The 10,643-nt window shown below is 36.9% G+C and overlaps 1 protein-coding gene and 1 non-coding gene across 2 annotated transcripts; one reads left to right on the top strand and one right to left on the bottom strand.

Moving 5' to 3' along the window:
- The first annotated feature begins 2,275 nt into the window (after window positions 1-2,275).
- TRNAF-GAA lies at window positions 2,276-2,348 on the top strand. Its single transcript has one exon. It is a non-coding gene; the product is annotated as a tRNA-Phe (tRNA).
- Window positions 2,349-2,885: 537 nt separating this feature from the next.
- Window positions 2,886-4,673, bottom strand: LOC116198461 (proliferating cell nuclear antigen-like). Its single transcript, XM_031528610.1, has 4 exons — window positions 4,322-4,673; window positions 3,674-3,826; window positions 3,472-3,569; window positions 2,886-3,330 (listed from the first exon to the last, which is right to left on the bottom strand). The coding sequence occupies exons 1-4, from the start codon at window positions 4,638-4,640 to the stop codon at window positions 3,106-3,108; spliced, it is 795 nt and encodes a 264-aa protein (XP_031384470.1). The 5' UTR covers window positions 4,641-4,673; the 3' UTR covers window positions 2,886-3,105.
- Between the last annotated feature and the right edge of the window lie 5,970 nt (window positions 4,674-10,643).

The following is a 10,643-nucleotide window of genomic DNA, read 5'->3' on the forward strand; positions in this document are numbered from 1 at the left end:
GTTTTTGTGTTTTCAACGATATTTCTCAATCAATTATTAACTTACGATCTCACCGTGGTTTGACATTGTCACCGTATTTATGAAACAAAGCGTATGCAAAACGGAGTACTCTGTAGTTCAACTAATTTGTCCTGAAACTCTTCCATATTTTTTTTTCTCATGGATTCTGTATTAATTTCACCGTCAATATTCATTCTAATTACATCTCGGTAATAATATATATCTTTTATTATCTATATATACATATATATATATAATTTTTTTGAATAAGCGATGAATTGTCTAAATATTTTCAATAATAAGTTATAATAAAAAATGTGTATTTTTTATTACTGATTAAGTTTAACTACTTTACCGACATTTATTCCATTTTAGGAATGCCCTAGCACCTTTTATTGCATAATAAATAATATATTATAATCACTTTACTGTTATAAAGTCATTTCTATATTAACCACAATCATTCGTGAAACTAAAACGAGGCATATGCAAAAACGAGTACTATGTAGTTTATCTAATTTGTTCAAAAATTCTTTGGTGTAATTTCCATGGACCTGGATTAATTTTGTTGTCAAAGTGATATATTATTTTTTATGGTCTAAATTTTTCAATAATAATTAAAACAAAAATGTGTCTTTTTATTTCTAATTAAGTTTAACAACTTTACCAACCTTTATTCCATTCTAGGAACGCCTTCACCTTTTATTATATAAATAATAAATTATAATCACTTGACCGTTGTAAAGACATTTCTATATTAACCACCACAATTGTTCGCGAAACTGAAACAAAACATATGCAAAACAGAGTACTCCGTAGTTCATCTAGTTTGTTTAGAAATTCATCGATGTAATTTTTCGTGGGTCTATTAATTTCATTGTCAAATCTTCACATAAATTTCAATGATGTATTGCTTTTATGGTCTATAACCAAAATGTGTTTTTTTTATTTATTTCTAATTAAGTTTAACCACTTTACCGACCTTTATTCCATTTCAAGAATGCCCTACCACCCCTTATTATGTAAATAATAGATTATAGTCACTTGACTATTGTAAATGCATTTCTATATCAACCACCAAAATCATTCATGAAACTAAAATAAAGCATATGCAAAACATAGTACTCTATGAATTCATCAGTGTAATTTTTCATGGATATATATTAATTTCGTTGTCAATTCTTCGTACTAATTTCTTTTCAAGAATGATGTATTCCTTTTATGGTCTAAATTTTCTCAATAACAATTTATAAAGAATATATATATATATATATTTTACCAACGTGGATTGGTTAAAACAGTTTGATACTTGTTCCGTTTAAGTAATGTCTCGGATTTGAGTCCTTTTAAATGTAAAAAATCTACTATGGGAGAGCAATACCCCTTAGGAGGCCGACCCAGCTCAATCGAATTAGTCGAGATCTAATTGGACTTCCGGATATCAATGTTCACGCCGATTTTTTCTTTTTTTGAAATTTCTAACTAGGTTTAACACTTGACCGACCATTATTCCATTTCATGAATGTCATAATACCTATTTATTACATAAATAATAATCACTCGACCTTATAAAAATATTTCTATGTTAATTACCACAATCAGTTGTTAAACGATGTCATTTCCATTTAAAAAAATGCAGTATTCGACATCCCTGAGGTAAAATACATACTCTACTTGATCCACTAAAAAAAAAAGGAAAAGCCTCTACTTAGACTATATTGATCACTCCAATTATATATCATGTTAAAGAAACAAATTATTTGTGAGACTGTCTGCACCCCTTTACTAGTTATTTATAATTATTTTTCATTACATTAGATCTTACATCTCATTTATAGTCGAAAAAAAAAGAGACTACGTTGTTCATAATCACATTTTACTATTGTGGCTTCTCTTGATTTCTAAGAGATTAATCATGTATTACTTCAATGCAGTCAAAACTAGTCTATAGAATGCCTTACTTGCAAAAGAAACAAGGAAAAAAGAAATTTTGAAAATATATTTACATATAATCCAACATCTGTAGAAGTTGCGATCTTTTCGTTATTTATACTATAGATGTAGCTCCGTCAATAACGAACTCGCCATATTAAATAAATTCATAAAATATCGGTAATCAATAAACTCACCGTGTCTATTTATTCTCCGATTTTCTTGTTTGATGAGCAATTTTTATTCCAAACTTGATCACTTGGAGCCGATCACAAGGGTCGTACATGCAATGCAGCCACTATATTAGACAAAAGTGGAATATGCGCTTCCCGTCATCATCAAAGCGGGGATAGCTCAGTTGGGAGAGCGTCAGACTGAAGATCTGAAGGTCGCGTGTTCGATCCACGCTCACCGCACGTTCATTTTCCCTTTGCTTATTTTATTTTTTATTTTTTTATTTTTTAAGAGATGTGACCATCAACGTCTGATTCTCATCCAGTTGCATCGTATTGCTTTGTTGCTCCTCCCATAGGTTTTCTTACTCCTCTAGTCCTTTTTCCCTGCTTCTCATGTCACATAGCCTCTGAGTGGAGACATTCGAACAAATTTCCTTTAATAGAAGACCACACAATAATCTCCCCGTAACAACTTTGACTGCATAACTCAAACCGAAAAGCCCTTCCATTCCTCCCATTGATTCCAAAATCGCAAAAGTTGCTTTGAATTACGGTCTGACAATCAATTTAAATCTCATGGATACATGTAGAAGCTTGTTTGGTTCAGCTGGCTTTAATCAAGGATAAGGAGTATCCTGCAAACTCAATCAGGGTTTGCTATATGGAGTGCCCCCCCGGATTCTTCAAATTAAGAGACTATCACTCATGCTGGAATGAAAATCAAGGAAGTGACAACTACATAGCTTCTCGACTAATCGGCTCTCCACCCCATACACATTGATCCTAAACATAACTATGTTGCACAAGTCAATGCTCATTCAGTAGTACACAAAGAAGTAATCATTGATCAAGCTCAACAAAATGACTGGAAAAGAAAAAAAAGAGGAAAAGATAACGTTTAGGGGCACCGGAACTACAATTTGCAAGCTCAAGAGGGCAAACATATCAAATACAGTCTTCCCAACATATAAGTCTGGGATTGGAATCAGTTGAAACCTTAAGATTTAGCTTCTTCGTCATCTTCTTCTATCTTGGGGGCCAAGTAAAATCTTATATAGCCCATCTCTGCAATCTTGTACTCGACTACAACAGGAAGTTCAGAAGACAGACTGATGGTCACCGTGTTTGATAATGGGGTTGCCTTTGTGAAAGAGTTCATGTATCTCAGTGCAAACGTCAATGTTACTGGCTCAGTCATCTCGATAATGGTTGCTTCTTCAGGCTGCAATTTCAGGCACATGTCAATATGAGATAAACATAAACCATTATTGGTTTCATCTGTTCACCTGAGCAGGTACCAAGGGTAACATTGATTGGTTCTCTAACATTTATCTAAATAGGCAATAGGGTAGCAAGAACATGCCTTGTCTACTGTGGTATTTTGTCGGCAGACGATATTTGCAGTTCCTATATCACCTCTCGTGGAGAACTTTACACCTTCTTTTGTCACAGATATCACAACTGGGAGAAGCAGTTAAACCGAGCATCAGATATCTACAAACATGCACAATCTGCAACAAGCTAACCAAAGAGGATGAAGCGGGTAAGAAGCAAGGTTACAATACCAGTGTCGCCAATGCTGCTTAGATCCTTGCAGATCCTAGCAAACTCAGCTGAAGGCATCCTGACAATCGCATGGTACTCCGCTTCTGGGATTCCCAAATGTTCACTGTCAATGTCCATCAGTTTCATCTCAAAATCTGCGATTTTATCCTGGGCTGCAAAAATACCGCATAGAACAACTTAAAAATCCAAAGGCCAAAAACATATATATCTAATACAAACCTTAAGATATGCATTAATTCTACCATTGTATGTAAACATTTTATAACCTACACCAGCCCTTCACTCTATACCCAAAAAGAAATCCATTGCACGAGACAAAGTCGCCAGTCCATCGAGCAATCAACCTGACCCATTGTCAGTCTCAAACCACTCCATCATGCATTCCAGATTGTACTGATTAACTAGTTCAAGCATGCTTCTTCACAGGACATGGACATCCCTCACATACACCACAAAACATCACATGATCACATCACAGAACCAAACGAATTTCAATGTACAAGCAACTCGTAACAATCCAATCAAGCAACTTAAATTGGAAGCTCAAATCAGGCCATATGCTATCCGGTTGCATTTCAATTAATTACGAATCAACCAGTGACCTTGTATCATAGGATTCAAAGTAAAATTGAAGGATATGAACATACTGGGGCTTTCGAACATGAACGTGACGGTGTCGCTGCCGTCGTCAGCTTTTAGGGTGATGATGTCATCATTGCCGGCGCACTTGAGCATCTTGGACATGTTGTTGAGGTTCATCCCCATGGACATGTTCCTGTCGCAACGGTAGTGCTCGAAGCCTTCCGATCTGAGGAGCAGCGCAACGAGAGCCACGTGGCTGGAGTCCATGGCCTGGAGGGAGAACCCGGTCGCCGAGCAATCAAAGTTCGCATCGTTGACCAGGTCCTTTATCGCTTCCAGGACCTTCTTGAGGAGCGACCCCTGGACTAGCCTGAGCTCGAGCATCGTGTTTTCTCCGATCGAACCTCTAGGGTTTCGCAGTCAGGGCGGGGACCGTGCGGCGAAGGGAATGGAGGAGGAGAGTGTTTGCGTGGGAAAATGAGCGCTCCTCTCTGGGGCGGGAATTATATAGTGGGGGCGGATGCACGGGAAAACCCGGGAATGTATTTGAAATTTGGCGTTCCTATTGGGCGGGATTGGTCGGACTTTTCAGTTCCCGCCATAATTCCAATGGACAGGTAGGGATTGGCTACAGCGAGGGCGTAGCTTGTCCAGTAGATTTGTCACTATAATGAAGATAATCAACACATATAATGCGAATAAAAAAAATATATGTATCGAGTAGATTTGTCACTATAAATTACAAGTGAAACATGATAATTTGTAAAAACGCCAACAATCTCTACATATGTATCAATATCAATCAACCTTAGGGAGATGAAAGTGTAGGAAAAACTAAAAGAAATAGAGGAAACGTGTCGAATGAATTTTTACGTCCACTATATATAGGATATTTAGTACGCTGAATTTGGATAAGTATTTCGTATCTCAATGAACTATTGTAATTATCGAGAAGATTTTTAAACTTTTAAGGACACTCAGAATTATATATTCATATATACAAATAATACGGACATATATCAAAATTTGTTGTATATGATATAAAAAAATATAGAAAATTCATTTAACCAAAATTGAAAAATTAAATACATAAATCTTTCAATCTAAGAATTAAATTCTCTGAGTAGACCAAATGATAATTAACCACGAGCTGAGGGTTTTCAAAAGGCGGCGTCTCAATTGCGCTTTTCGGCTTTTATTTATTATAAATAGATATTTCCTAATAAACGCAAAGGCTCCGATAGATCCAACCTAATCTCTCTCTTTTTTGTGTATTCTAGTATTCTGAAGTCCAATTGGCATCGATTAACTCATTTTGACTCGAATCAGTCCACTAATGAGTAAAACTCTCATAGCGTAGATTTTCTCCACTTACAAAAATAATTGGCATGAATTTATGATTTATATTAACTGGTGATAAGTTTAATTTTTTATATTGTATAAACATTAATGCGATATATTCAGATTTGTAATAAAAGAATATATATAAAAAATGTACCAAAACTTCTCAAATAAGGAATTCATGTAATATATACATCATTGGAATTATCAATTTCATTTCTACGAAAATTAATTTAGGATTTGAAATTTTGAATACTTTAGCTTATGGTTTATATTACCATGTAAAAAATTTAATTTGTATATTGTATAAACTTTAATGTGGTAAATTTAGGCTTGTACTAGAAGAATATATATTAAACATGTATCAAAAGTATATGTACCAAAAGTTTTTAAGTGAGGAATTCATGTAATATATACATCATTGCAATTGCCAATTTAATTTCCATGAGAATTAATTCAAGATTTGAATATTTTAATTTACAATTTATATTAACATGTAAAAATTATTTTTTATTAACATGAAAATTATTATTATGCGATCTTTTTTAGGGAATTAATTATGTGTGCATCCACGCACATGCACATATATCTAATTGATTTCACATGATACAATTCATTTTCAGCACGATTGACATAGTATTTGAAAAAAGAAAAAGGAAATATCTCACTCCAAGTCCAATCGACATAGTAATAATTATTATTATTATTATCATCAGATCACGATTGCAACTAATTGATTAATAAGGCCACATACTTTTGGTTATGCCAAAATAAACTCATTTGTAAGAGGGATACAGTCGGGCATATATTACTCAGCCAAAAAACATCTGCAAATTGAGTGAATGAGATAGTGTGACACATTAAAGGAAAAAGGATAAGAATAAAATAAATAAATATACATGCTGTGTCATGAACGATTGGTTGATGGTGAGACTGTGCAACTGCAAGAGTCAAGACTCAAGACTACCACACGGACCCCGGGCCGACTAATTAAGGGGCAAAAGTGACCGACTTGTGGACACCTCATATTATAAGTTGGACATGTCAGCAAATTGATTAGTAAACACAATTATTCTATTCTTTGATTCATAGGAGAAGCTAGAGGGGAGAGAGATAGGGGATGATCGGTTCCAGGTATCATATTTTTTTTACAATACTCGGATCCTACCCTGCAGGGGACCAGTTCCAACATTTTGGAACCAAACCCTACCCTGTTGAATCTTGGAACGGGAACCTATATTATATCACAGGTTCCGGTTACCCTATTGGAACTTGTAAAATTTTTTATTCCGGTTTGAACAGTTAGATCTTGGCAAATCGATTTTAGCTGATCACATTTGTAATGATAATTCTTCTGCGAGCTTTGAACCATAGCAAGAGCCTTTTCAAGAACTTCTTTTAGCCTCACCTGCAAAAAAAAAAAAAACAGTCATCCCTTGTTCAAGACCATCATTCTTTTAAGTATTTGCAACTGGCAATGGAAGACTTACAATGGTAGGATCGGGGGCAGAGGCAAGGCACAAGTAACGTTTCTCAATTTCCCGACAGGTCTCCTTAACAGTAAGGGCATCCCACTCAATGTCTTCAACAGCCTTAGAGCCCCCATTATCCAAGTTCTTCCTGATCACCATGGCACTTGTAAATTTTCCACTTTGGCCTACACAAACTTGAGCCCATTTGCAACCCAAAAGCTTAAGCTAATAGGTTGCTGGATTCAAGTCTTATATAACCTTGTGGTTTCTTCCTCAATTTTTTCATGTGGGATAACGTATCTCAACACTGGCCCTTCAAGCATACAAATTTGAATTTGCTGCTCCAGCACCTTTTGGTTTATAACGATGATTGAGTTTTGCCCGATTACCCTGTCCCTTCTCAAAGCGCTTGGACCGACTTTTCCGTCTCTTTCTTTCCTATGGGGTATTTTCCATTGAGATAGCACCAAAATAGCACAATTGTTCCTTGACACCAAAATCGAATCCGCCGACGAAAATTTTGACCTAGACAGAACCATTCACTACCACGAGCAACAACAAGAGAGATCTAACAGATCCTAAGATCTAGCGACCAGATCGACGCCTATTTTGAAGCAGATCTACAGTCTGCAAGTCCACCAGGAAGTGAACAATCACCATTCTCACTACTTCACGGGAGAATTTGAGCAGGAAACGGAAGATCTGGTCAAATAGAGAAAAAAGAAAGTGCACGTTGTACCTGCAGTGTTAGTAGAGGCGGAGGTCTCAAAGTCGGATTTGCAGGGGTCACTGTAGACCCTTCCATGCACCAAGAGATGGGTCCTTCGTCAGGCGGACGGCGACGGTAGTCGCTGGGAGCACAAGAGAGCGAAGAGCAGCGCCAGTTTTGCCATTGCGGTTGGACTAATCTTGAGAAGAACTGGAGAAGTGAGAGTACAGTGTGAGAGAGATTGGGGCAACGAGTGAACACCGAAGGAAGCTCAGGGAAGAGGAAGACGGAGGAGCGATCATGTGCGAGAGGAGCACGGTGGCGTATGATGGACTTCTGTTTGGACCGTTGGATTTGATCCGGTATGTGCTGATGTGGCGTCGAATATAATATAAAATAGAATGGATCGGTTCCGATTCCGATTCTGGGTACCCTATAAGCTGGAACCGGAACCGAAATCGGATTTCACCGGTTCTCAATTTTTCTACCCGGACCCTATCATGTTTCTAATTGAAACTACCAAGAATTTACCCGTTAGGATAGGGTCCAATCGGTTCTGAGTCTACTCTGTATCCGTGCACACCCCTAAGAGAGGTGAATTGAGCATGAACGTGAGAAGAAGAAGATGATGACGATGATCTCATGGCTTGTGAGTACAAGTTTGAATGACTCGGAACGAAAGTGGTAAGAGATGACCTTCATGCAATGCACGAAGTAAGTACGTGGCAAACTCCGTCCCCGTAGGCCCCAAAAAAAGGGAAAACGGAAAAAGAAGAAGATCGAGGCTTATTTGTACGTACATTAATGCATCCTTCATGCATGGACTCTCCCCTGGCCCAATCCTCGATCGGCAACTCTCGTCCTTGGCTACTAATCCTAAACGAGACGAAGCTAGCGAGGTCTCTTGATTGATCTGACCACATATACGCTTGCTCTTTTTTTTTTTGGGTAGAAAAAGATGCATATCATAGATTAATCAACATCTGTAACAAGTCTCGGAAACGATATTCCCTAATAGTAGATGGAATAGAAGATAAAAATGACAAGGTTGTCATGGCGATCCCCTCCAAGACGAGCAAGGGCTTCTCTCTATAGATGTGTTTTGGGATGATCTTCTCAAATCGTCGACATAGAGTCCTGCAATCATCGATTACATATTTGAGAGACAAATTGAGACAAGCATTCCCCCAAACCCAATCGACAATTAACTTAGCATCCATTTCAACGATCAGCTTTGCGATGTTACTATCGGCAAAGTCAAGCCTCGTCGCAGAGCTTGCAATTCAGCCACAACACTTGATGTGATTCCCAGGTCCATGTGAAAGCCTGTGATCCATCGACCATGATGATCTCTGATGAGTCCCCCTGCACCAGCTTTCCCAGGATTCCCTTTGGAAGAGCCATCAGCGCGGAGTTTATATAGAAATTATCGGGAGGAGGCTGCCACTGCCAGCATATGTACATGTGAAGCTCAACACATGATGGCTGAGGTTTGGGCTCTCTCTCGGCTAAGTGAAGAATTGAAGATGGCTAACTAAGTGCGCATGGAGAGGACCATGTTTCGAGAATACCATGGAATTCATGTTCTTCCAAAGGCACCATATGGCGAAAGAGAATGGTATTCCCCATTTGGATTCCCATATCAGATGGTAAAGTAGATGATAGATTTTCATGTATCCAATCACTGATCGGTGCACGGGAAGATCAATGTGTTAGGGAGCGGGGTTAGTTGTCCCACTTAATTTTGAAAAATTTCTTAATTGTGTTCTATTAGTTACATATATTTTCAATTTAGTCCTATTGTAGTCCCAAAAACAATCAAAAAAATTGTGGTGCAAAATGTGAAATGAACCCAGTTCCATCTCTTCCTCTCTTAGACATGTCAAAAGAGCTTAATTTTGGGTCAATAATAATATCCCACAAATCTCTCTTTTCATTGAAAACTGCACTTCTTTTGTCCATATCAAATTTTTTTCCATACTAGAATGGCCCACAATTCTCTCTCAATTCAACTCCTGCATTTTGCGGATAAGTATCTCTCCTAACATATATTAATTTTCAATTGTTATTTATTACTGTTGTGTTGTCCATCTAAAACGAAAATACGATTATTATCTCAAAGAGGGCAATATATTCGAATTTTTAAATATATGTTTCACATTTGCATGTCTTGCTTAACCTTTTTATATTCGAATTAACTTATGCATGAGGTCCTGCACATATTCCTAAAAATATTATTTAAAATCTTCATTTTTAAACAATATTTAAAAAAACTTTTTTTATTACAACGGAGCGTCGGGACTTTGTCAAAGAATCCCTTGAACCATGTGCATAACTTATAAACTTACAAGGTAGGTCAATGTCATGCATGTGGTCACTTTCTTTCTTGCAAGATCTCAGGACCATTGGGTTTCGTTCAAGGAAATCACCCCTTAAATAATCAAGTAGAGCCTCTTGGATTAATTAGTAAGTTGTTATAATTTATAAGCTTAATTACCTAAAAAAGTACTACCTTTGTACTTTTTTCAAAACATAGCACGACTTTTGAAAAATAATACAGAACGGCACGACATTTGCTTTTTTTCTTAAATATAGCACGATCTTTAGAGAGTAATATATAAAGGCACGGCTTTTACACTTTTTTTTAAGTATAGTACAACCTTTAGGTTTAGTTGCGTATTTTAGCATAATGTAAATTATTCAGTCAAATTGTAACGATAACAACTAACGGCGCCTCGTGACAAAATATGATTGAACGATTGAACTCCACATGATTGAATGATAACAACTAACATGGAACTAACAGTGCTAGATGCTACTCATTCAATCATGTTGTGCCACATTGCATCGTTAACTCCCTCTAAC

The sequence above is a fragment of the Punica granatum genome, chromosome 3 (genome assembly GCF_007655135.1).
Source record: "Punica granatum isolate Tunisia-2019 chromosome 3, ASM765513v2, whole genome shotgun sequence".
In the NCBI taxonomy this organism is placed as follows: domain Eukaryota; kingdom Viridiplantae; phylum Streptophyta; class Magnoliopsida; order Myrtales; family Lythraceae; genus Punica; species Punica granatum.

Excerpts from the sequence above, each read along its gene's own strand:
- LOC116198461 (XM_031528610.1), bottom strand. The coding sequence starts at position 4,640 with ATGCTCGAGCTCAGGCTAGTCCAGGGGTCGCTCCTCAAGAAGGTCCTG. Across the intron at positions 3,827-4,321 it reads GTTCATGTTCGAAAGCCCCA|CCCAGGATAAAATCGCAGAT; the intron begins GTATGTTCATAT and ends GTATTTTTGCAG. Across the intron at positions 3,570-3,673 it reads AAGCAGCATTGGCGACACTG|TTGTGATATCTGTGACAAAA; the intron begins GTATTGTAACCT and ends TGCTTCTCCCAG.